Below are 25,797 nucleotides of genomic sequence, written 5' to 3' on the forward strand. Positions count from 1 at the left end.
TTTCTGTGTAACTGACAGCATGCCACAGATGACGTCCATAGAGCTTAAGTTTAATTTTGCATAATCACTAAACTTCCAATAACAGATAAGGCAGGCTCTCAGAAACAATCCTGACTAAATCTGTGTATATAAGACTGAACATTTATTACATGTCATTAAAAAACTATTTACAATGCTACATCAGACCCTGATGCTTCAGCGATAACACTCACCATTCTGGTCCGAAGTTAAGTGTCTGGGTTTCTGCCATTTTCCTTGAAAGTCTGAAGAAAAAGACAGTCTCTATTAATAGCTCAGCACAAACAAATATAAATTGACTTAAAGTCGGCATGAAACAGAAGTTGCGATTGTCTCTTCTTCTCTACTGTGACGTATATCCGAGTGAAACGGCATCTGAAATGAGAGGGCGGGACTTGATTTCGTCCTTCGGGAATTGATTGGATCGTTGGAAGCTGGGGCGATGCTAACAAAATGGAGGCAGATCTGAATGCCAGTTTGCAGTTAGTGGTGGGAGATTTCTCTCCACTGGATTCACAGCCGACACCCAAGCATGAATAAATGTTTTATTTATTAAGGATGAAGACGACGATCAACGGCACAAAACATGCCTAAACAGCACGCGCGACCGAGAGACACTGCCTGAATGACTAAGCGCGTCCTCCATCAGGTTAAGTCATATTCATGAAAAAAATTAGTTTGCGATGTCCTAAAAGTAATGTTGTTGTAATATCCTAATATCTTTTTAATGTTTAGGGGTAACGTACTCCCTCATGACTGGTGTCAGTGCTATAAAGTGAAGCATCAGCTTCAGCTTTTCCCCGTCGTTTATCCCAGCGTTTACCCCTCACGTCACTAGTTCTGCCCTTGTGCCATAGCTCGTGATAGGAAGAGAAGATGAGTTGTTTTGAGGGGGAGGGGAGGTTAACGTTTTTGATTAAAGATTACGAGGGCACATGAATTAAAAAAAAAAATAATGAAGTGCACGGATAAATTATTTATAATAAACACTACAGTATTCCATTAAAAAAAATAAGAATTTTCAATTTTTATTTCATGGTGACTAAGTAAAAAGGACTGGACATTCAGCAAAAACGGCATTTATGGTTTACATGTGCAAAGAGGCATATCAACATACAGGATTGCACATTGAACTACTGGTGCATGCTTTAAAAGTGAAAATGTCAACTGACAATTAAATGCATGCAATTTACAAAAAATCTACATATACTTCAGACCTATTTGCAACCAACATGTAAAACATGTTTTGTGTGTTGAGTGTGAGAGGAGTTCATGATGTGAAAACAACACCTACACACATTGAAAAAGAGGACAAATTATTAAAAAAACTAGCACACAAGGCATCCATGCTGAACTCTGCACTGGTACATCTGGTGTCTGAAAATATCATGTACATATCTTTCAAATTTTTGGGGCATCCCCTTTTATTTGCCATTGCAAATACAGATACCCAATGCAAATATTCAGTAACGCTTATGAAAACACACAGGCGGGACAATTCCTTTGGAGTGACACCATTTGTTCAAACATAAATGAAGCTATCAGAGCAAACATATATTTTCAAATTAACACCTTCACAAAGCATGTGCATGATTTATTCCGTTTTAAAGTCCCAGATAAATATTATGTACAAAAGGTGTGACAAGTAAACCAACAAGTTTTCTTATGTCTTTACAGTGGTGACATTGGCAGTAATGCATTTTTTCCAGCATATTCTAGAGGTGACCCCTATCCGTTCGGCACCTTAGTGTACCCCCCTTACTGTGGCAAGAGCTATTTTAGGAACTCTCCCAATTAGGAAGGGCATTCTCAGACATCTGTGCAACCCACGGCTTCCCTTGCCCACTATGTAAGGCAACTAACATTTTTCGACCTTGATTTGAACTGATCACATGATGCCTCTGCAGTATGCATTATGTACTTGTCAGACCTGTCAAACAAGACCCATTTAAGCTAAAGGGAATAGAAGAGATCTTTACATTTTATTTGCATCTTATTACTATACATTCTAAATTTAGTATGAAGCTCTAGACAGCCACATCATGTAGATGACAATGTCTATGCAAAACAAACAGGAGTGACTTGCTGCTGCTGGGATTTAAACCATGTGTGCAACCAAATGAAGCAATCCGATCCAGATTACACATACTCCCATCAACAACAACTAACCAAACATATTTTAGATACATACAAAAAGCACTTTGATCGGTTTATCTGATAGAAACCCATCAAATCGTGCAATTATGAGGTTGCATCAGATTACAAACAGGCATGCACAGCTCAAGTATTTATTTAACACCAGTCAGGGAGGAGGGGGAAGGCAGCAGTTGAACACAAAACAGAAGTCAATAAAGCTAGTTTAGGTTGAAAACAGATGGTCAACAGATTGCAGGTTTTTGCCCAGTTAAAATCCATTGATTAGCATTTCATAGATTTAATACGCATAAAGTTATCGATTTTCAACGCTGTAATATGTGTGGAACAAGGCATTTTTGGTCTTTTAGAGGCTAATAGCAGGTCAGAAAAGACACTTGTAACGTTACATTTTTTATATCATAAGTAGTTTGAGCAGTCAAGAAGGTTAGTTTAAGTGACCATGTGGAATTGATCGGCGTCAAGACTTGTTTTAATTTCAAGACTTGTTTTAACATGTTTTAATTTCCGCAACCTCAAAAGAACAATGATAAATGTCAGTTTAAGGTTTCAATGATCACGTCCCTGTCGGTCCATGCCTTCATACACCCTGTAAAGCACTGCAGTCCACAAGCTAGAGCAAGAAAACACCAATAAATACGTTTAGATATAACGTGAACTATTGAATTGACAGCTGTAGATGTCATGTAACGTTAACAGTTTAAAGAGACGTTTTAATAAGGTGAAATATCCTAGACCGGCTATCGCTGGCCTTTTAACTTTCTGACTCCCAACTCCTAGCAACTTTAAATCAGCCCACGCACCGCCGTGAAATGTACGAACTGTCAAACAGTTTCGGAATAAATGCCGGCAGAAGCACATCGAAGTACAGGTGTGAGTGAGTTGACACGAGTTTTAATCCACGCGGCCTGTGTCAGTCTCCAGCCACACCGCGTTCCACTACAGCTGCCTACCGATCGCTGATAGCATCATCAGCGGTAGGCCGGTCTAATCGAGCCCGGTGCTTCCAGGCCTAACAACCATGCGGACTACAATAGCGTCGGTCCGCTACGTTGGGGCGGGTCTATGTTAGAGTTAGCGTAGGAATAGTTAAGTTTTATTTTAGAGCAAAACCATGTACGCCGGGCCCGCTGTCTTACCTCTGCTTTTACTGACAGCGCTGAGTTTGTGTGCGAGTGGCGTCTCTCGTTTCGTATCCACAAGATGGCTGAATCTGGGTCACATGACATCACCTATGCTGAAAATTGCCCGGATGAGCGCTAGCGTGCTGACAGCAGCAGCGCACGCACGCGCTGCAGATGGTAGTCTACTTTTAAATTAAACGCAGAACTACACAAAACAGTCAGTCATTACGTTTGCCGTTTTCTCAAGTATTTTCTTTTAAATTACTGTATTGCATTAGCACTGTATTATACATTAACAGTATTCTTCTCAAATAATTTATTTCAATAATTACAATAAAAAAAAAAACTATAGGCTAATGATAAAGCTAAATATTCTGACCAGTTTAATAATCTATGGTGTGTATTTGTATGTATGTAATGCAATTTGTTATTTGTTCGTTTTGATTGATTTTTATTACATTTTTTAATTAGCCTATATTTTCATGTTAATAGCTACACCTTAGGTATGTTCCTATTTTAGTTCTGTTTTTATTAAAAAGCCTACTAACCTAAAAGAATAAAACCTAAATCCTAGCCCTAATCCTAAATGACCCGTTTTGGTTTTTTATTTTATTTTTTTAATATTATTTATTTATTGTGTTTACTTATTTGTTGAAGTGAAGTGAATATAATTATCTGTTACATCACTAAAGGAGGTTTTGTGGAACTTAAACAAACTTCTGGTGACATTTTTTTTTTTTTTTGCAGTTTGTTCCCCAAAAATAGGCCTGTTGCTAGGTTATCAAATACATACATAGGAAGGCATATGGATATAAAGTGAAGTTACACTTTCTATTTCTACACTGTAATTGAGTTTTATTCTAAAGGTGTACAAAATCCCCCGCTGAAATGCAATTTGCAAAGCTAATTTCTTTGATCAACGTAATCATTAATTAGATAATACAATAACAAAACAATTACATTTGTCATTCTTCTATTACAGATATTTTGTTTAATGCTATTCTATGCATTTAAGATGCTAAACATGATTTCTTTTGGTCTGCAAAACCAGAAAAGAGCGTAATATTAAATCATGATTGATTATTTAATCAGTAAACATCATAATTATTGTTCTCTCTGCTTCTAGAGCATCGATGAATGGAAATATCCCCCTCAATCTAGTCTTAATGCTATCATCTACATCTGAACGCAAGCAAGCACATGAACAGACAAACGCTGTGTCACACAACAATGCAATTCTGAGAAATGACACTAGAATATTGCACTTTAAAGTATCTATACTGTGTGTGGGTTATGTGCTGCCCCTGAAACAGTCAAAACAAAAAGGAAATAATCTCGATTTCCTCTGAATTGTAATGTGATCCTCTTTGCCTCCCATGCAAGTGAAGACTTGTGTACACATCACTGATTCCTTTTTTTCATTGTTTATATGTTGCCTGAAAATTGCCTGTAAATCCATATATGCTTTTCAGCTTTTATTTGTTTATTTGCTTTCAGTAAACTTATTTGAACACATTTGAACATTATTTATAAAACAAACATCTGGCAGTGAACGTAAATCAATTAAAAAAGAAAAGAAAAGAAAGGGAAAAAGATAACCAGGAAGTTGTGTATGATCCATTTGAGATTTTGATATTGACAAATACACATTTTTTCGATTACATTTTTTAAAGATATACTGTTTAAGGAAAGTGTACACTTCTTAATGACTTTTTAATTCGTCTTTTTTTAAAGAAAAATATATAAAAAATGTAAAACATAAGTATATAAATAGATATATGCTCGAGAAGCAACACTTTATAAGAGATTTTGTATTATTTATAGACTGTATATTATTTTGTCTTACTGCACTGGCAGAGGTTTTCACTTGCTATAAACTTTAAAACTATAAAAAACACACTTGCATTCAAGACACAATCAATGAAAACAAGCCTTGGTATCTAATGCAATATTGATTCTTAAGTACATTCGTCTTGTTTTAAAAACTTTTGTTTGTTTGTTTTTGCTGTGTATATTCTATAACTGGCCACCTTTTTTGTATTTATTTCACCATTTTAATCACGTCTTCATTTTAAATGCTCCTTTTAGTGTGATATACATTTTAAAAGTAAACCTTGCATTTAATATGAGCTCACAATAGTGATAATACAATCCATTATACTTGTAAATTAACTAGTAAAATGTTGTTTAAACTAGATTAGGATGAAGTATAGTATGTCACATTGCAGGGTGTGTTAACTTCCCAAAACACATTTCATGTCAGCTATACCCATATGAGCTGTGATTATATTGACTAAGACTAAATGAAGTAGCCTACTTAACAGGCCAACAGGAAGATATAAGAAAAGTACCAAAGACATGTTTCTGTTAGCAAGGATGTGGTCACAGGCAAAACCTCTGAAAACATAAGTGCTACAAACTACAGTTCTCTTGATAGCATTTAAGGGAAAGTCTCTCCTATGAGACAATTGTCGTCCTGGTAAGCACAGACACTCCTCGTTTCATTTAACACTTTTTTTTTTTCAGGTCGTAACAACCTCTTTTTTGAAGTCAGTTTGGATATTGCACAGCGGCATAGTTTCAGTAAATGAATTCTCTCTTCCAGTAAGTTTCGGTGTTCATCATTAAGGTTCATTGAAATGTTGTGTGGAAAAATATTATAGCTGTATGATATATAACTAGCAATATAACTATGTAAATACCACACTTATGCTTTGTAGTGTACAGGTGGGACAAAACCATTCATTATTTCATTCATGAGGCTAATGGTGATTTTTGTACACCAGACATGGTTTCGTGAGAGATGCAGCCCTCATGTCTGAAAAAGGGAAAGACATTCATCTCAGACTAAGATGTAAAAGTAGATGAAATGTCAAAGAGGTTTAACGTTTAGCGTAAGAGGGGGTCTTACATATTGGCTGTATTTCATAGATAATACAGGAAGAAGAAAAAAGACATCCGCCAGTTTGTCCTGCAGAAGTCCCGTTCAACGGATTTTGCTCTTGTGGTTTATTGGCTTAAGAAAATATTGCTGATCTTTGGCAGCAGAGGTACGAGCTTTACAGCTATGCAAATTTGTATGAGTGCTGTGAGATGAATGCAGGTTGTTTTGCGTGTGTGTGTGAGTGTGCATGTGTTTATCAGAACGTCTGTGTCCAAAATTTTATTGTTACACAGTCACCGTTTCCTTTCCATTTTTTTTTAACAGTCATATTTTGTTTCTTAACAAAGATTTACTTCATGAGTGTATGTACCACGGAAGACACCAGTTTCACTCTAGGAGAAATGATACTTTGAAGTCATCGGCGAAGGTAAGAATATCTACTAATGAACTAAAGAGCGGCAGAAATTATATGCAGAACTATCGAATGAACTACAAAAAAACTGTCAATCATTACATTTATAATTTTCTCATATTTTTCTTTCAAATTACTGTATTTTTAAACGTTAACGAATGTTCACATTATAGTCTCCTCAATAATATTTACATAAATGTACATGACTATAATCATTTCAATAAATACTGTGTCCAAAATTGGGGGTATTTGGTCATTTTATTGTTACACAGTCACCGTTTCCTTTCCATTTTTTTTTAACAGTCATATTTTGTTTCTTAACAAAGATTTACTTCATGAGTGTATGTACCACGGAAGACACCAGTTTCACTCTAGGAGAAATGATACTTTGAAGTCATCGGCGAAGGTAAGAATATCTACTAATGAACTAAAGAGCGGCAGAAATTATATGCAGAACTATCGAATGAACTACAAAAAAACTGTCAATCATTACATTTATAATTTTCTCATATTTTTCTTTCAAATTACTGTATTTTTAAACGTTAACGAATGTTCACATTATAGTCTCCTCAATAATATTTACATAAATGTACATGACTATAATCATTTCAATAAATAAAGCAATTGTGCAAAATTGCACCATTATGAATTTTAGACTATAATGATAAAAGCTAAATATTAATCATCTGTGGTGCAAAGTGCTTGATGCAACTGATTGTAGTAAGTAAATGTTGATCATCAGCAAATTGACATCATGTTCATTTTTTATATGAGTGGAAACTTGTGCAAAATGAAAACAAAAACAGAAACGTAAAGCCCTGTAAAATGTTTGATGTGTCTGAAGTAGTATAAAATATCATTATAATGAAAAACGAGCTTCAAGTCATCCGGTACTTTCTACATGCAGCTTGCTTTTGCCTTTTAAATAAAAACAATTCTCATACCATTTTTTTTTTATTTTAGAAAGAAAATGTGCAGTTCTTTGTGTGAAAAGTCTGAGCAAGGCCGTTTAAAGCATATAGAAAACCTAGCAACATTATGAATTTTAGACTATAATGATAAAAGCTAAATATTAATCATCTGTGGTGGAAAGTGCTTGATGCAACTGATTGTAGTAAGTAAATGTTGATCATCAGCAAATTGACATCATGTTCATTTTTTATATGAGTGGAAACTTGTGCAAAATGAAAACAAAAACAGAAACGTAAAGCCCTGTAAAATGTTTGATGTGTCTGAAGTAGTATAAAATATCATTATAATGAAAAACGAGCTTCAAGTCATCCGGTACTTTCTACATGCAGCTTGCTTTTGCCTTTTAAATAAAAACAATTCTCATACCATTTTTTTTTTTATTTTAGAAAGAAAATGTGCAGTTCTTTGTGTGAAAAGTCTGAGCAAGGCCGTTTAAAGCATATAGAAAACCTAGCATTTTGCATTCAAAACATCCACAAAAGATTTGAAAGTTGCTCTTTTTTGCTTATTTTTTTAAATCTAAAATAAATACATAAACTGTTGCATCAACAAGTGAAAAAAGAAAGCATAACATTGATGAGTGTGCATATGATAAACATTTCAGTTGTGAAAGGTAGAAATTTCATGAAGACGTATGTGATATTTCCCACCTCTCTCCTGCCAGTTTCACTATGACGAACTGCTCAACTAAAGAAGTGGACACTTTAACGCAGAAGCTGGACTTGGTCATTTACGTGCCCGTCTTGGTGTTCGGCTTGGCATTAAACATTGCAGCACTGGTGGTGTTCTGTCGGCTGCTCAGAAAATGGACAGAGTCCTCCATCTACATGACCAACCTGGCCCTAATGGACCTGCTGTTGCTGCTGCAGTTGCCCTTCAAAATGCACGCAGCACACCACAAGTGGGCAGAAGACAAGGAACTCTTTTGCTCCTTCCTGGAAAGTCTTTACTTTGTAGCTATGTACGGTAGCATCTACACAATTGTGTGCATAGCCGTAGACCGATACATCGCAATAAACCACCCGTTTCGAGCCAAGCAGGTGCGTTCGAAAAAAAAAGCCTTGAATGTTTGCATTTTCATCTGGGTGTTCGTTATGGCAGCGACTTCACCCATCTACACCTTCCGGGGAGAGGAAAAGGGGAATTTCACCTGTTTCCATCGCTTCTCTCAGAAGGGTTGGAGCATTGCAATAATTGTGTGCCTGGAGGTCTTTGGTTTCCTGTTGCCTGCCGCAGTACTGGTGGCTTGTTCCATTCAGAGCGTCCGTACTCTCAAAGCCTCAAAGAACAGTGACCACAAGAGGCAAGCTGGTGTGAGAATCATCTACAGCAGCCTAGCGGCCTTCCTAGTGCCCTTCACCCCCTGTCACGTGGCCATATTCCTGCAGTATCTTGTCCGTAATGGATTTATTTCAGACTGCAAACAGCAAAAGAACATTTCCCTTTTTATACAGGTGTCAATAAACATTGCAAATGTGACCTGCTGCTTGGATGCACTGTGTTACTATTTCATCGCAAAGGAAGTCCGATCCACCAAGGACTCGCTTAGACTGTCCATCAACAGAGCAAGAACCACCAGCACCTCAGATGTTTGAGAAGTCGAATTCAGTTTATTAGACTTTCACAAACTTTCCAGTGGAAGTAAAGTTGTGGTCACACTAGTGAAATTTTAACGTTGAAAAAAGTCTATTGTCAACAGAGTAGCGACGTGTGAAGCACAGGTAAAAAAAAAAAAAAAAAAACAGCTTTCTGTTGGTCAATTCCGCAAATTCACATACTTGAGCCCGCTGCAAAATCTTTCACCCTGACACGAAATTAAAATTAGTGTGGATTCCTATAGTGAAATAACTGGATTTCACCCATGAAAATATACCAAACTGTAAATGCGAAAAGACTTCAAGAAAACATTTTGGACTGATTTCAAAGGTTCTTGAGGTTAATGCATGATTTAATGGACAAATTATTACTTCTTTCATTCAAGTTTAAGGCACATTTCACCCAAAAATGAAAATGCTGTCATCATTTGGTCACACTAACGTCATTGCAAAACCGTATTTTTTGTTTCTTTTTGAACATAAAAGAAGATATTTTGAGAGATTAGAAGTTTGAAAGTCAGTGGGCTCCAATTATGTTTGATTCCCAACAGTCTTCAAAATATCATCTCTTGTGTGCAAATCTTCCCACATAGTGATGTAGACATGTGGGGGCTTGTTAGAACGAGCCGTTTTAGGTAGGTGTGGCTGACTCTTAACTTTTATAAAGAATATCTCTTTGGATTTGAGACTTTAGTCTTTGCAACTTTACAGATCTTCTTTATGCACCAAGAGCTTGTAACCCTCCAAAGAAAAAGGAAAAATTGAAATCGCATCATATGACCCCTTTAACATGTCTTGAAAAAGGCAGTTGGCTAAACATGAACAATAGTGGTGTGGGACATTAAATACCATCACGTCAAACAGGTAAACTCATCTACTCACTAGTCTGCTTTTACAGGCTCATAGGAAAGGAAAATGTTTTTAAATAAATAAAGAAAGAGTTGTCGGAAGTTTTGTGATTGTGAAGTTGAAGTCATGCAACATGTAATTCATTTATAACCTACATTCAGCATTTTACTTCCAGGCTTCAAAATCGTGAAGCTTGTCACAATGATTATGATGAACAAAACATGTAAGCTTTTGGTTAGTAAGCTTTTGTTGGTCACAGAGCTTCTTTTCTGCATTAATCCGGAAGTCAATGGAAAAAAATCGTAATGGGTTTTTGTTGAGGAAACAAAGGTGACGTGAATTTCCGAACTGGCCTACAAAAATATATCATCACTGCAGCTCTCTATTTAATGTTATTTTCATTTGAAATGATAATGTGTACGTCACATTTACGATGAATTTATGATCCTGCGATAAGGATTTTGCCCCAAAGATTCTTTATTTGTCTTTATCTCATGCTATGATGCTAACACTGTCAACATGAAAAACCCAAGGTCTTCATGCTCACACGCGATGGTCTTCTGACAAACCATCCTGAAACCTTCACAATGACTCATAAATGTTTCTGATGCAACATTTGGTATGGCATTACACACTTCACAATTACCTCTTCTGTTCTGTATTTTGCCTCATAAATCAGTATATTAAACTATTTGTGTAGACTTGTCTCAACTGTTTTGTACTGTATATTAATAAAACTGTGTAAAATGTGAACAGGTTCCCTTTGGACAAGAGTACAGCACCGATTTCCACATGTTGTGGGTAAGAATGTGTGGGTACAAAACCACGTGCCACTAGTTTCTCTTAGTCAGATAGTGAGTGTCCACTCATATCTGGAATTCAGCAGTCTGTTTATATGATATATGAAGTGAGGCAACATCCTCAACGTCCTCCTCAAACTAAAATAAAATGAGAAGCTTGAAAGGAACATTTGACAGTTGTTGTAGGTATATGTGAATCATTGTGTTACATTTTATGCCAATTTTGTATCGTGCTTCAGTTATTATCATAATGATTTGGCCATGTGCTTCTTCCTCGTTTTTGCGGTGTATAATGAACCTTTTCTTCCTTCTATGACCAGCAGATGGCGCCAGAATAACATCGTATATAACATCTACTGTATGTATATAACAGAGATGGCAGAGTAAAGTAAGGGTAAATGAAACAGACAGACAGACAGATAGATAGATAGATGTGCAATAATATATAATAATATATGTATATGTATGTGTGGTAACATAATATTATGTACCGTAATAATAACTGAAATAATGATACAATTAATACATATATGTTGTTTTAGGTTAATACAGTGGGGCAAAAAAGTAATTAGTCAGCCACCAATTGTGCAAGTTCTCCCACTTAAAAAGATGAGAGAGGCCTGTAATTTTCAAGTCTTCGTTCTTAACATTTTTCAAATAAATATTAAATTAATTAGATAAAAACCGAAATGTAATGTTAATCAAGTTTACAGGAAAACCATAGGCTATGTATCTACAAAAGGTAGTGTTTATATTTAAAACAGATCATTATAATTATTACAAGATGTAGCTAGTATATACTGTCAAAGACAAGGCATCTCAAAGAGACCGCACTAGCTTAATTTTTCATAATTGCATTTCAAAAAAATGTAGAGTGATCTACGAGATAACGTTAGTCATACCACTGTGATTGATTACCATATTTATGCATGATGGTATTTAGCCTACGTGATATGTATTTCAAAGATTATCATCGTATATTTCAACGATATAACGTGATATAACGAAATCGTTTTTATACCATATCATTTTTTGTAGCGTTTTTGTGTACTATTAATGTTTAGATACTCCTTTAGTTGTAAAATATATTTACCTGTAGTCGAGTCGTTCACAAGCTGCACGTCGTTTAACTTAAAGACCTAGAATTAATTTGCAGTTTGTCTGAATGTATTGTAGGGGAATATTCCCGCGCTATTTTTGTTCTCTGTCTTCTAATTCTAAAGAATCTCCTCACATTTTTCACTGAGGAGAAACCGCGCCAAACGGTTCCGCGCGCATGTCTGAGTGAGGCTTCACAAACCTGTGCAACATCTTCCTCTAGATGGCGCCACGACACCAAAACTTTCCTGCACCTCGGTAGGCAACATGAAATGTGACATGCTATACGTCTAAAACAATTCAAAGCAATATTTGACTAATTTATTGGAATTTATTCATTATTAAATGTGATAAAACATACAAGTAAAAAAAAATATATATATATATATATATATATATATATATTACCGTTAGAATAAATGTTCTAAATATTAATTACATACATGTAGCTACATTACATACATGCAGCTACATAGATATAAAGTTTAACTTAAAAATATTGATGCCGAAATAACTAAATGTTTTTTTTGTCAACAAAATGTGCTGTACAACAAACGTGCAATAGGTTCATCCTGTTTGCATTGAGCGTCTGCCCAACCCCTCCACCCACAGGACTTTCGAAAAGCAGTTGTGTCTGTGCATGTGCTGCTGAAGTGACCTTTTACGTTAAGACAGTATTAGTGAGACTGTGGTGAGGCAAGCCAGTTAGTTGTTTATCGCTCTTTTCTGAAAACAGATGTAAGCTTGTGAGGTTGTAGCCTATTAATATTTTGCACAAACATTTACTGTATGTACTGTTTATGGCTTTATGGTTAAACAACCTAGAAAAGCACTGCAGGCTTGAATGAAATAGTTAGATTTACATTTATAGCAGAAATACATTATAGTTTGCATTCGTGGTGGCCATGCTGACTTTACCAAGCATGCAGCAGAATATTTATTTGGTTATTTTTTTGCTTGAGTGACTTGTGTGTGATTGTGCTGTTATTATCTGCAACACTATCAGTGATGTTCACACGCTGAGATGTTTTACTAGGCATTCTGACCTTTTGTGTTTCTATCAGTACATGAAGGGGGAAGTTCAATAAAGAGTTCATTTTCGAATGCTTTTGAATGATCTGAAAGATGACATGATCAATACATTTTTTGTTTCCACACTCTCAGAAGAACAAGGTACAAAGCTTTCACTGAGGCGGTGCAATTAGGTACAAAAGCTACAAATTTGTACTCTTATTTACCCTTGAATGCTAAATTACTACTTTAATCGTACATGTACCAAAAGTGTACATATTAGTACCTTTTGAAAGGGTAGCATCCCATTGACAGTTTGGTATTTTTCCCAAAAGTTTTTTTTGAGACTAGAGGTTGTAATAAACAAGCGCAAACTTTGACGTTTGCATTCAACCTGACCTAATGTAACATGGTTTGCATTTGACCACACGTCAAAACATTTTCAACCCCCCCAAAGCAGAATTTGCTCCTCTTAAATATCTGCTTGTAAATGCTATTCACTTACTGACACCTCCCACTGTTTCCTGTCACTAACAAGTGGAACTAAAAAAAAGGTACCACACAGGAAAAAAATCGTTACAGAGCCATTTCACATTTCGGCACAGCAGTTCTCTTAAATTCGCCTGTATCTTTGGAACAATGCCACCCAGCAACACAGATAACTGCAGCACATCTCACTTCAGATATCCACTTTTCACTTCCACCTACAGCATTGTGCTGCTGTTCGGTCTTCCTTTGAACTTCGTGTCTCTTTGGATACTGGTTTGTCGGAATGGCTTGAGGAAATCCGTTTCGGTGATCTACATGGCCAACCTGGCATTATCGGACCTTCTTTTCACACTTTCCCTGCCCTTTCGGATCATCTACTTCGCTACAGGTGAATGGAAGCTGGGAAATGCTCTATGCATGATTCCAGGGACCCTCTTCGCCGTCAACATCTACTCCAGCTCCTTGTTCATCACGCTCATCAGCGTGGACCGGATGCTGGCCGTGGTGTATCCACTGCGATCGAGACAACTGCGGACAGTACCGATAGCCTGGGTGCTTTGTGTGATGGTGTGGCTGATCATCGCTGGATTGGCAGTGCCAACAGCCTTAAACCACCCTGAAAACAAGGACAACGCCTGTAACGTTACACGCTGTTTTGAGAAATACTCTGAAAGGAATTGGTATAATGGTTTCATAATCCTCTGCTTTACCACTTTCTTTGGAATTTTAGTACCTTTCTGCATTATTTTGGGCTGTACGGTGTCAGTCGTGCGGCAGCTGAAAGGTTACAGCATGGCGACTTCCTCGTGCAACACCGAGCTGAGCAAAAGCAAGATTGTAAAGCTCTTTCTGTCTAACTTGCTCATCTATGCCATTTGTTTCATCCCATTTCACATTGCTTTTATCCTCTTCGGCCTGAGCAAACATGATTACTTGCATGGAGACAATTCTCTTGAAGTTTACTTTAACCTACATACTGTTACCATGTGCATGGCCAGCACAAACAGCTGTCTGGACCCCTTGATCTACTATTTCAGCACAAAGACTATTAAAGGCAGAACCAGATGTGATTCTTCATCCAGAACCGTTGGGCTCGGCCTGGTTCAGAGCATGAGTTGGAACGGACAGTAAAGCAACAAACCATCATAATTGCTTATGTTGTTGAGGTAAACAAGTTCTTAGTCTGAAAGGAAATGGTTATGTAAAAAAACCCAAAGTCTTCAACCAAAAGCTGACTCACGCAAGAGAGAATTGCACATCTCTGCTCATGTGCATCACATGCAACTCTGTTCACCCATCTCGGGCGTCCTAAAGTGGGTGAAAAGGGAACAAGACACCAAACGTTGAGCCAGTGTGCTTCATTATTATGTGCCAATGTGATATACTTTCAATTGTTCTGCAAAACTTGCATCATTGCAAATCATCAAATAAGCTGTGTATATTTGCTTATCACTGTGAACCAAGGGCAGTAGCTACTGTGAATAATTTTGGCCCCTCTGGATGTGTTGCAATGTTTTGCCACATTAGCTGCATTTCTACCAGCATTACCATTGAAAACCTGTTCGGTTTTGTCTTTTTTCTGTGTTTTTGTGTCATTGAGGAATACTTTTGAACTGCATCTTTATTTCCCCAAGATTGCACTTAAGTTCTGCGTAGTAATATGTCTGCACTTTTACTTTTGTGTCATGCATTATGTTGGTAGAAATAAAACAATAAAACAATGTTCTCTTCTCAGATAAGATCTGCATAATGACAATTCATTTGACTTCAACTGAGGTGTGAAAAAATGAGAAACAGTTCACATGGTTGCACAAAGCTTACAGGCTGGCATAAGGAAGTAAAAATTTTGCATCGACAGCATTCAAGTCCACACCCTCTCCTGTTGCTTCACATGAGGGATGTTTTTCATGTTGTGGTTTGTGGGCCAAGTGTGCTGAAAGGTCTCTTGCATGCAATCACATACTGTATTTGTAATTATCAACAGAGCGAGAGTAGGGTTTCAGCGGTTTATTGATGGATTTTTACAAGCAATTATCATTTACAAAGCTGCAGAATAGAGTGCATCAAATCAAATGCCTCATTTATTCCAGACAAAACCAGTTGTTGCTACACCAGTATGTGGAAGATGAACAAATACATTTAAATGGTACAATTAGGAAAAAGTGCAAGCAATATGAAATGATTCCACCTCAGATGAGGTCGAAAGATCTACCATTATTCATGGATGGACCGTACATTAAAAAAAAAGGAATAGGAAAAGCAAGGAAGAGATTTCTGCACATCTGTGCCTAAGAAAACTCACCTTTAACTTAAAGAACAGCCCATTCTTATCAGTATAGACATACTGCATTTGAAACATTTCAAACCAACATCCGGTGGCTAGTTTTTCACATTTTTCTACAAACTTTATTCACATGTATTAAAGAGCAACACACAGAGTATTTGAACATGATAAACTGCTCCGATGACCAACATTACTACAAAGAAATGGATGTAAAGTTAGGAAATCCAAGATAAGAAAACTTATATTGCTTATATCACGTTCAAAAACTCACACTAACAGGCTTAAAGTCATACATTTCTAAAATATGAGGTATACATCTTTTGGCATTGAAGACAATTTTCTAATACTGGATTTCTTAGCCAACACAGAAAGAAATGAACAACATTTTTGAACAAATGACACACACTAAAATAACCATCAGTCTACACAAACCGAGGCTTTACGCAAATCATTCATCAGTGCATGCCAGACGTCTGAGAATAATCTCAAAGTTATATTTGAGGAAACGTCCCCACTGAAAAAAAACAAACTAGACGATGTGCTTCAGAATATGCAAATCAAAATCTAATTTAGACAAAGACAAAAAAAGAAAGGAAAAAAACCCCCACATACAGTTTGGAATGAAAAAAGTCATTACAGTTTATTCTTGGAAAAACCAAACCAAGAAAACACAGATATGGCATTATCTAACATTATGTACAGGTATATCATGCTGATAAAGTGCTGTTAAGCTGGACAGATGGGGACGGGTCAGTTTTGGGTTTTGCTCAGTAGAGTTGAGAAGGGAAGGAAACTACAGCAGGAGTCTGTCACAACAGTTATATTTGAGGAAACGTCCCCACTGAAAAAAAACAAACTAGACGATGTGCTTCAGAATATGCAAATCAAAATCTAATTTAGACAAAGACAAAAAAAGAAAGAAAAAAACCCCACATACAGTTTGGAATGAAAAAAGTCATTACAGTTTATTCTTGGAAAAACCAAACCAAGAAAACACAGATATGGCATTATCTAACATTATGTACAGGTATATCATGCTGATAAAGTGCTGTTAAGCTGGACAGATGGGGACGGGTCAGTTTTGGGTTTTGCTCAGTAGAGTTGAGAAGGGAAGGAAACTACAGCAGGAGTCTGTCACAAATCTTCGTCTCTACGACGAACGTGTTCTCGAAGTGCCGGATGCTGTGGCAGTTTCTGGTCTCCCTCTTCTCGATGCCTGAGGAAGAAACAGATTCGAGTTGGGTTAAACAAGGATGCTCATTTCGATATAGCACTGTGTTGCATGTACTGTATTGCATAATTGTTGCATGGACATACTAATGTCGATTTCACGTGTTCAACATCGTAGTTACAGATTTTTGTGCTGCCTAGTTCAGGAAGGATTTTAAACTAGCATTCAAAAGTGCGGGGTCAGTAAAATTATATTTTTTATGTTTTAGAAGCGTCTTATGTGGACCAAGTCTGTATTTATTTAATCAAAAATACAGTAAAATCAGTAATATTGTGAAATACTGAGAACGGTTTTCTATTGTAATATATTTAAAAATTCTAATTTAATTTATTCCTGAAATGATATAGCACTGTGTTGCATGTACTGTATTGCATAATTGTTGCATGGACATACTAATGTCGATTTCACGTGTTCAACATCGTAGTTACAGATTTTCTAGTTCAGGAAGGATTTTAAACTAGCATTCAAAAGTGCGGGGTCAGTAAAATTATATTTTTTATGTTTTAGAAGCGTCTTATGTGGACCAAGTCTGTATTTATTTAATCAAAAATACAGTAAAATCAGTAATATTGTGAAATACTGAGAACGGTTTTCTATTGTAATATATTTTAAAATTCTAATTTAATTTATTCCTGAAAAAGCTACATTTTCAGCACCATTACTCCAGTCTTCATTGTCACATAATCCTTCAGAAATAATTCTAATATGCGGATTTGGAAAGAGTTTTATTATTATCAATGTTAAAAGCAGTTGTGCTGCTTAATATATTAGTGGAAAATGTAATACATTTGATATAAGATTATTTGATGAATAGAAAGTTCTAAAGAATAGCATTTATTTGAAATAGAAATTGTTTGCAACATTATAATATGTCTTTACCGTCATTTTTTATCAATTGAATGCATCCTTGTTGAATAAGTGTTGATTTCTTTGAGCAAATAAAATAAAAATCACATTGACCCCAAGCTTTTGAATAGAGTGAGTTTCTACAATTTAACTAGGTAATGTTACCCGACTACATAACTAGCAACCCATTTAATGCCTTGTCTTTTTATTTCTAATTTACAAATATTTTTTAGTTTCAAACTAAAAATGTTTTAAAGCTTGATTTATCTCGCAGTTGGTTGTTTGGGTCATACGTTCTCTAATGCCCCCGGTTCAGACTACACGACTTTAGCCCCATTTTCTTGATTTTCTTGACGTAGGGTGGCGTGGGGATTCGTAAACGACAATGGGCGCCGGGACGCAAGATTCCATCGTTTCAGCACGTGTAGTGTGTCATAGTGGACGACAACCGGTTAAAGACGACACGCGATGAATGGTCGGGAAGCAACGTGTAGTCTGACATGTTTCTTGTCCACGACACAAGATTTTAGGAGTCAAAATCGTGAAATCTGACACAGTGACTATCATGACCGACAAAAATATTGTGAAGTCTGAACCCGGCATAAGTGAAAAATAAATTTTTGAGAAGTTGAACTCAGTGGTCACACTCTTGGTGTGGCGCAAATGTTGCAAGTCAAGTTCTATTTCCTGTGGCTTCAGACACCATCTGCGCACGGATGATTGTGAGGAAGTCCTTAAGGAGCCAAATTACAGCTCCCACGCCGCATCACTTCCCACACCTCAGCCTCTGCATCACACCACAGAGAGATGCCCTCTGATATAAACGGCAACTCCCACAATGCATCAGTGCCTGACGTGCATCACATCCCCCTCTGCGTGGTTTCCTAACTAGAGATGCTCCGTGTACTCTACAATCGTGAGTCACGCTTACACACCTACGTGGGCACGCATTAATCAGAATGAAGATCGGTTTCAACGTGCCATGAGCAAAAAAACTGAAAGCACACAGCACATGCCCAGATCAATCTGAATGCAACGTTTAACATTAGATTAAAGCAGTCGGACTCATAAAAAGAGGAAGACGTTGTGCTATCAGCAATAGTTATTGTGTCTGATTTACGCAAGATAACTGGGTGGATAGAAATTAGAAGAAAAAAAAAAAAACAGGAACAGGAGCTGCCAGACAACCACAGATACATCTGTGTGTGCAGGTTCCAGTAATAAATAACATGTAAAAAAAAAAGTGACTATTACATGTTCTCTACTGTTTAAAATAATCGTTTTCTGTTTGAATATATTTTAAAATGTTACATATCCCTGTAATGAATTTTCACTATCATTACTCCAATCTTCAGTGTCCCTTCAGAAATCATTCTAATTCTGATTTGCTGCTCAAGAAACATTTCTTATCATCTTCAATGTTGAAAACAGCTGTGCTGCTTCATATTCTTGTGAAAACTGATAAACTACTATTGAAAAATGTTAATACTTCTATTCAGCAAGAACGTTTTAAATGGATTAAAAGTCATATAAAAGTGACATTTATAATGTTACAAAAGATTTCAAATAAATACTGTTCTTTGAATTTCTAATTCATCAAAGAATCAAAAAACAACAACAACCAGTATCACAGTTTCTAGCCTTGGTGAGCATAAGAGTCTTCTTTCAAAAACATAAAAAAATCTTATTTATTTCAATCTTTTGTAATAATAATATTCATAGTGATGTTTGACTTGGCAAACACCAATAATAAATCAAGATGTCAAGAAACTCACGTTTTTGGCTGCTACGGCGTCTCAGTCTGTAGGTTTCTTTTCCATAACAGAGCCGGTGGATGAAGGGTCCCAGCTGACGCATGTTCCTAACGCGCCCCGTCACCACCATCTCTTCCTGAATGATGTAGGTCTGGGGCAAATACATCCCCCGCTGTCAAAATACACAAATGCATACAAACGGTCACATGGGGCTATGAGCTTCATTCCATCAACACTGACACACTGGCTATGATGAATCAAACGGATTAGAAATATGTGTGTCGCCTCCGCTAGGGAAGTGACAAATTCCTTTTAGGGTTTGCATGAATGGACTTTTTTCCTTTGATTTTTGTATTGAATTAATTAAAATTAATAATAACTTTGTAAATAACTTTTCTAGAATAAAATGTTTCGGAACTGGAGGAAGTTAAAAAAAAATATATATATATACATTTTTTTTTTATTCTACACTAAATTTAAGATACTACATTTTTATATACTAAATAATTTAAATTGCAAACTAAAAATAAATAATTATCATATACTAAAATCTTTATAAGTTAGTTTCCATGACTTTATCATTATCCTAAACGTTCTCTGATATTTCCAGGTTTTCCATGATCATGGTAACTTTGTCCTTGCGGGTTAAAATTTAAGTTTTTTTTTTTTTTTTTTTAAACAACTGATTTCTGAAGGTACAGTTTTACCTTCAGAAATCATTCATGAAATACTTGTAATATTTCAGAAATAAAGGCTTCACATCAAACTTGTGACTCACAAACTGAGACCTTTTGTTCGAGTGTTACATAACACTTTATGCAATCGGTTACCTTGACATTGACAAGCAGCTCCCACAGGCTCCTGGGCGGCATGACGATTGTCGTGTTGAGCTCAATAACGTAACACTTATCCAACGCAATGTCGTAGTAAGCTGTGAGTCCCTGTGTTAACGAGAAACGACAACACCTCCGTTAATAACGACTCCAGAATCAAATAAAAAAAATGATTTGAGAGATATGTTGAAGTTCCAATACATTCACCACTGTTGAAAAGTTTAATACTTTTTCTCAGCAAGGACGCATTAAACGGATCAAAAAAGTGACAGTAGCAAGATTTATATTGTTACAAAAGATTTCTATTTCAAATAAATGTTGTTCTTTTGAATTGTCTATGCACCTATGAAAACATATATCAGGGTTTCTATAGAAACATTAAGAAACAACGGTTTTAACATGGATAATAATAAGAAATATTTCTTGAGCAGCAAATTAGAATGATTTCTGAAGGATCATGTGACACTGAAGACTGGAGTAATGATGCTGAAAATTCAGCTTTGCATCACAGGAATAAATTACATTTTAAAATATGGTCACATAGAAAACAAGTCTTAACGTAATTAAATTGTAATAATATTTCACAATATTACTGTTTCTAATGCACTTTTGCTCAAATAAATGGAGCTGGAAGAACACAATGTTCTGCTTTTTACCAGACTGACATTCTCATGGATTTACAGCGTCTGGAGAACTTGGAAATGTGGCTTTCACAGAAACATTTGCATGTACTCCTGTGCCTGGCACATTGCGCTGAATATTAAACAATGATTTCAGCAGACAAAAGGTTTCCTTAGAAATGGTTCACAGTCCATCTGGGGGAGCCGTGATGACTAACACCAGCTTTTGTGCTGCCAGAGAACTAGAAGAAACTGTACCAGAGCTAAATGTTCAGAACTTCACTTCAAGTGCTTCTAGGAAAGATCCTCACCCTGTGAAAGTCGTGAATGATGTCAGCTGGGTCACTGCTTCCAAAGTCGGGCACAGGCACGCTGATCTGCTCATAGTTGTCATCCAGGTAGATACCGACGTTCTCCTCTAGCTCCTGCCTTCCGAGTAATGGGGCGAACAGGGGGTCCTCATACATCACCCGACAGTGGAACAAACTGTCCTCTGGGATCTGGAGAAAGAAAGCAGAGGGCTTCAAAAGAGGGCACTTGAACTTGTTTAGTGAGTAAAAGATCCAGCAAGGTGTTGCTATGGTGATCGCTATGGCAATGAACTTTAATAAGCTTGCTTGTGAATAAAAGATGATTAACAGATCCAATGACGTCTAGCGTCTCACCTGGGGGCTGAAGTAGTAGCGGTACAGGCATACAGACGCCAGGATCAAGCCTGACAGGAAGATCACCAAGCCAGGCACGACGCACCAAAGGCCACTAAAGGAAGACTTCTTAGATCTAACCGGGAGCACCAACTCATCCTGCTGGGAAACAAAACAACTTCAATTAGTTTTGTGAATTCACAGCACTTGGGATAGTTTTCACTGGCTGGACTGATTCTCATTTGACAAATGCTGCATGTTTACTGAATATTTAAAGGGAGAGTCTAAGCAAAAATGAAAATTGTGACCCTGGACCACAAAACCAGTCATGGGGTCAATTTTTCAAAATTGAGATTTATACATCATCTGAACGCTGAATAAATAAGCTTTCCACAATAACAATATTTGGTCGAGATACAGCTATTTGAAAATCTGGAATATGAGGGTGCAAAAAAATCTAAATATTGAGAAAATCTCCTTTAAAGTTGTCCAAATGAAGTTCTTAGCAACGCATATTACTAATTAAAAAATAAGTTTTAATATATTTACGGTAGGAAATGTACAAAATATCTTCATGGAACATGATCTTTACTTAATATCACAATGATTTTTGGCATAAAAGAAAAATCTATCATTTTGACCTATACAATGTATTTTTGGCTATTGCTACAAATATACCACAGTGACTGGTTTTGTGGTCCAAGGTCACAATTGTGTCAACATTTTCTCTCCTTCATTTGTTGTTCCAAACCTGTATGGCTTTTTCCCCCCCTGTGGAACACACATACAAAAAACTATATTTTAAATAAAGTTGGTAACCAAATCATTTCAGGTCCCATTGATTTACATTGTATTGACAAAAAAAATAAAAAATATTTTGGACATCAGTGGGACCCGAAACTGCTTGGTTCACAACATTCTTCAAAATATCTCCTTTTGTGCTCCACAGAAGAAAAAAAAAAAAAAAAAACTTGCATACATGTTTGGACTGACATTATTTTTCATTTTTGGGTGGACTATCCTTTTAATTTCAAAATGATGGGCATTGATAACACTTAGTGATGATGATCTACATATCAATTTTTTCATTCGGAAATCTGTATCAGCAAGCTGGCACAAATCATTGCAAAAAAATAAAAAATAAATATCTAAACATTCATAAATCAAGAGAAAAGAATGTGATTTTTCATAACCCATTAACAAATATTTGTTCTTGTTTTAAGCATGATTTTGGACACATTTCCCAGAAATCAAGTCATTTTCTTTCTTAAGAAAAAGCACAGTGATTTAATCATTTTTAGTTATGTGTAACAAAAACACTAAGAAAATTCGTACATATTTTATTTCTTTGAAGCATAAATTAACTTCATTTCAGAAAACAAGACTTACTATCTAAGCCATTTTCCTTTTCAAGTTAATATATCTTCATTTGAATTTGTTGGAGATATGTATAATGAGAAACAAGACAAAAATACTAGGCAAGAAACTCATTTTTTGCAGTGCATTACTTTCAGCACCCAACTGCGCCAAGAAATGAGTCACGGCAGCGTCTCAAGACGTCAGGTGGCGTGAGCAATCCATCCGCCTCCAGTCTCTCAGAGACGCTGGTGCCGAGGACACCAGCTCGGATCGGCCCACGCAGGCTCTGGATCATCGTGAATCAAACAGACTTGCTGAGTGACAGAGCTACTATCTCCGCCTGGCAGAGTGATATTTTTAGACATGTACTGTACTTCCACTCTCCTTATTTGTACAGGAGTTCCTTTCTACGTAGAGAGGACACACAGTAGCAGCGGGTAGGAGACAGTGTGTGGGAATCAGGCTGAAAATAACAGCACTAGTATCAGATTAGATGAATCCACATCATTTTCACTCTAGTAGGGAAGATGAATGCAGGCACGTGAAGTTGAATTAAAAATGTGACGCACTAGAGAAGGGAACGTTCTGAGTCGCCCACAAATGTCCTACATTATAACCAGTGTTGGGGGTAACGCATTACAAGTAACGCGAGTTACGTAATCAGATTACTTTTTTCAAGTAACTAGTAAAGTAACGCATTACTTTTTAATTTACAAGAGAATATCGAGTTACTTTTTCAAAGAAGTAACGCAAGTTACTTTTTTTTCCAGCTCTGGTGACAGAAATCAGAAGATGTTATAGTTCTAAAAAAATATGCATTAATTCATCTCACTCACAAAAAACACAGATTCAGTATTCCTCAAAATTAATAAAAATAATGCAACTCCGAATATGACGCAAACCTGCAATAATTAAATGTTAAACAACACAAATATGCTTTATGTATTTAATCCCGTTCTATTAACCGATGTCTTTGCTTCTGGCCTTCGATGATGCAGTTCAACTGTACTAATAAGCACAATTACTCTAGACAAACATTTGTGTGTCTTTTTTATTGCTCAAGTGTGTTGAAATTTCTTCTTCTGCATTCTACTGTACGGATGTAAATTTACTTTCCCTTCAGCCTGAGGCTTAATCATTTCACTTTTGGTGTGAAAGGCTTTTATATTTGCCAAAAATATAACTTTTTTATTTTAAAAACAAACAAGCAACCCCTGTCCAGATTTAAAAAGTAACGTAACGCATTACTTTCCATAAAACGTAACCAAGTAATGTAATTAGTTACTATTTTATGGAGTAACACATTACTTTTAAAAGTAACTTTCCCCAACACTGATTCTAACGCTTGTAGATTTCAGATACTCCCAGTTGAATTCTAATAAATGGACTTTATTAAGCTTTTTTTTACTTAAAATCCTAAAGCTCTGATGCACTTCAACAGCTTCCAACGGCTATAAACCGATGCATTCTCAGAAATGAGAAAATTATTCAATCTGCTGTCTGCATCATATTCCTCAGAGCGGATTACAACACTAAAACAAAAAAAAACCAAAAGATCCATCAGGCATCCATTTTGTGAAGGCACTACCCCCCCATCTGATATTCATCATTCTGTAACAAGCAAATAAAGACAAACTGATGCATTCACAGAAATAAGAAAATGAAGAGATCTGCTGTCACAGCATAATTTTTTCTGTCAATTCCAACACTCAGACAGATGAGCGGATGTTTTCCTGTGAATCTCAACACTGCTTCACATCTATAATGCGCAATCCGTTTATACATTATTTGTTTTACTTCAAACATGCACAAGCAAGCATTCCAAAGTGAATAATACTTAATAGAATAACAATAATGATTATTATTGTTGTTATTCCATTAAATATTATTCACTTTGGAATGCTTGCTTGTGCATGTTTGAAGTAATATTATATATTAAAATAATATTATATTCAGATATACATTTCACTTTTGTCTATTAATCGCCTAATTAGTTTAGAGACATAATAGCACTTATTAAATAAGTCCAATTATTAAAATGTTGTTTTTTCTCAAGCAGACGTTAAACATAAATATGAATTCAAATAAAAATATATATATTTGCTTTTTTACATTTTTGATTTCTTTTTGCCTGGAGGACCGAGACAAAACAAAGGACGGTTTCACAGCAGCCAACAAAACAATAGACAATAACGGGTATTTAAAAGCTATAAGTCACCTGAGAGTACGGCATGTGAATTTCCTCTTTGTCTCCATCGTTCTCCTTTTCCGGCTTCTGTGCAGTTACTTGCTGAAAAGATATCTTCACCATTTTGACGCTTCTTCCTAGTTTTCTGCGGTTAGGACGTCCAGTAGTGATTGTACCACTAAGGACGCTTCTGAGCTGTGAGTGAAGCACTCGACAGAGGGCGGGCGAACTTAAAGAGGATTCCCTCGCTTCCGGTACACTGCAAAGTAAGAGTCCACCAATCGGCGTCTGCTTTCTAAAATTAGCATCACTTACAATTTTGACAATAAAAAAGGTCTCGTCTATTAACCCGTTCAGATTCGAATTATGTTCCAAAGGACAAAATGACAACGCTTTATTCTTACTCTAAATGCAACCATAAATAATAATTATTCGGGGGAAAGCACTTTTAAATCAGCACAAGAATAATCCATCCATCTATACATCCATTCCCGTAAGATTTTTCCTGAGATCAAATTTTGCAATTTTTAATATACAGAATTTTAGTATATCCTACACAATTCCTATTTTGCTTAACATGTTCAAGAAAAACCATCCTGCATAATAAATGTAACTCTTTAACACGGTATCAG

The 25,797-nt window shown here is 36.2% G+C and overlaps 3 protein-coding genes across 5 annotated transcripts; 2 read left to right on the top strand and 1 right to left on the bottom strand.

Moving 5' to 3' along the window:
* The first annotated feature begins 6,943 nt into the window (after nt 1-6,943).
* Nucleotides 6,944-9,591, top strand: LOC107569271 (G-protein coupled receptor 55-like). Its single transcript, XM_016255320.1, has 2 exons — nt 6,944-6,998; nt 8,229-9,591. Exon 2 carries the CDS (start codon nt 8,236-8,238, stop codon nt 9,157-9,159), a length of 924 nt encoding a protein of 307 aa, XP_016110806.1. The 5' UTR covers nt 6,944-6,998; nt 8,229-8,235; the 3' UTR covers nt 9,160-9,591.
* A 3,914-nt stretch (nt 9,592-13,505) lies between these two features.
* Nucleotides 13,506-15,069, top strand: LOC107569267 (lysophosphatidic acid receptor 6-like). Its single transcript, XM_016255304.1, has one exon. The coding sequence runs from the start codon at nt 13,557-13,559 to the stop codon at nt 14,535-14,537; it is 981 nt and encodes a 326-aa protein (XP_016110790.1). The 5' UTR covers nt 13,506-13,556; the 3' UTR covers nt 14,538-15,069.
* Nucleotides 15,070-15,404: 335 nt separating this feature from the next.
* Nucleotides 15,405-25,403, bottom strand: LOC107569273 (integral membrane protein 2C-like). Of its 3 annotated transcripts, none has more exons than XM_016255327.1 (7): nt 25,196-25,403; nt 21,640-21,777; nt 21,286-21,474; nt 20,352-20,462; nt 19,543-19,693; nt 16,809-16,906; nt 15,405-16,483 (listed from the first exon to the last, which is right to left on the bottom strand). In XM_016255327.1, the coding sequence occupies exons 1-6, from the start codon at nt 25,286-25,288 to the stop codon at nt 16,809-16,811; spliced, it is 780 nt and encodes a 259-aa protein (XP_016110813.1). In that variant the 5' UTR covers nt 25,289-25,403; the 3' UTR covers nt 15,405-16,483. The 3 variants fall into 3 exon arrangements, with proteins under 3 accessions (XP_016110813.1, XP_016110811.1, XP_016110812.1); XM_016255325.1 differs by having other exon boundaries at nt 21,640-21,780; XM_016255326.1 differs by lacking the exon at nt 15,405-16,483 and having other exon boundaries at nt 16,763-16,906; nt 21,640-21,780.
* Between the last annotated feature and the right edge of the window lie 394 nt (nt 25,404-25,797).

This window comes from Sinocyclocheilus grahami, unplaced genomic scaffold, assembly GCF_001515645.1.
Source record: "Sinocyclocheilus grahami isolate Dianchi unplaced genomic scaffold, SAMN03320097.WGS_v1.1 scaffold1328.1, whole genome shotgun sequence".
In the NCBI taxonomy this organism is placed as follows: domain Eukaryota; kingdom Metazoa; phylum Chordata; class Actinopteri; order Cypriniformes; family Cyprinidae; genus Sinocyclocheilus; species Sinocyclocheilus grahami.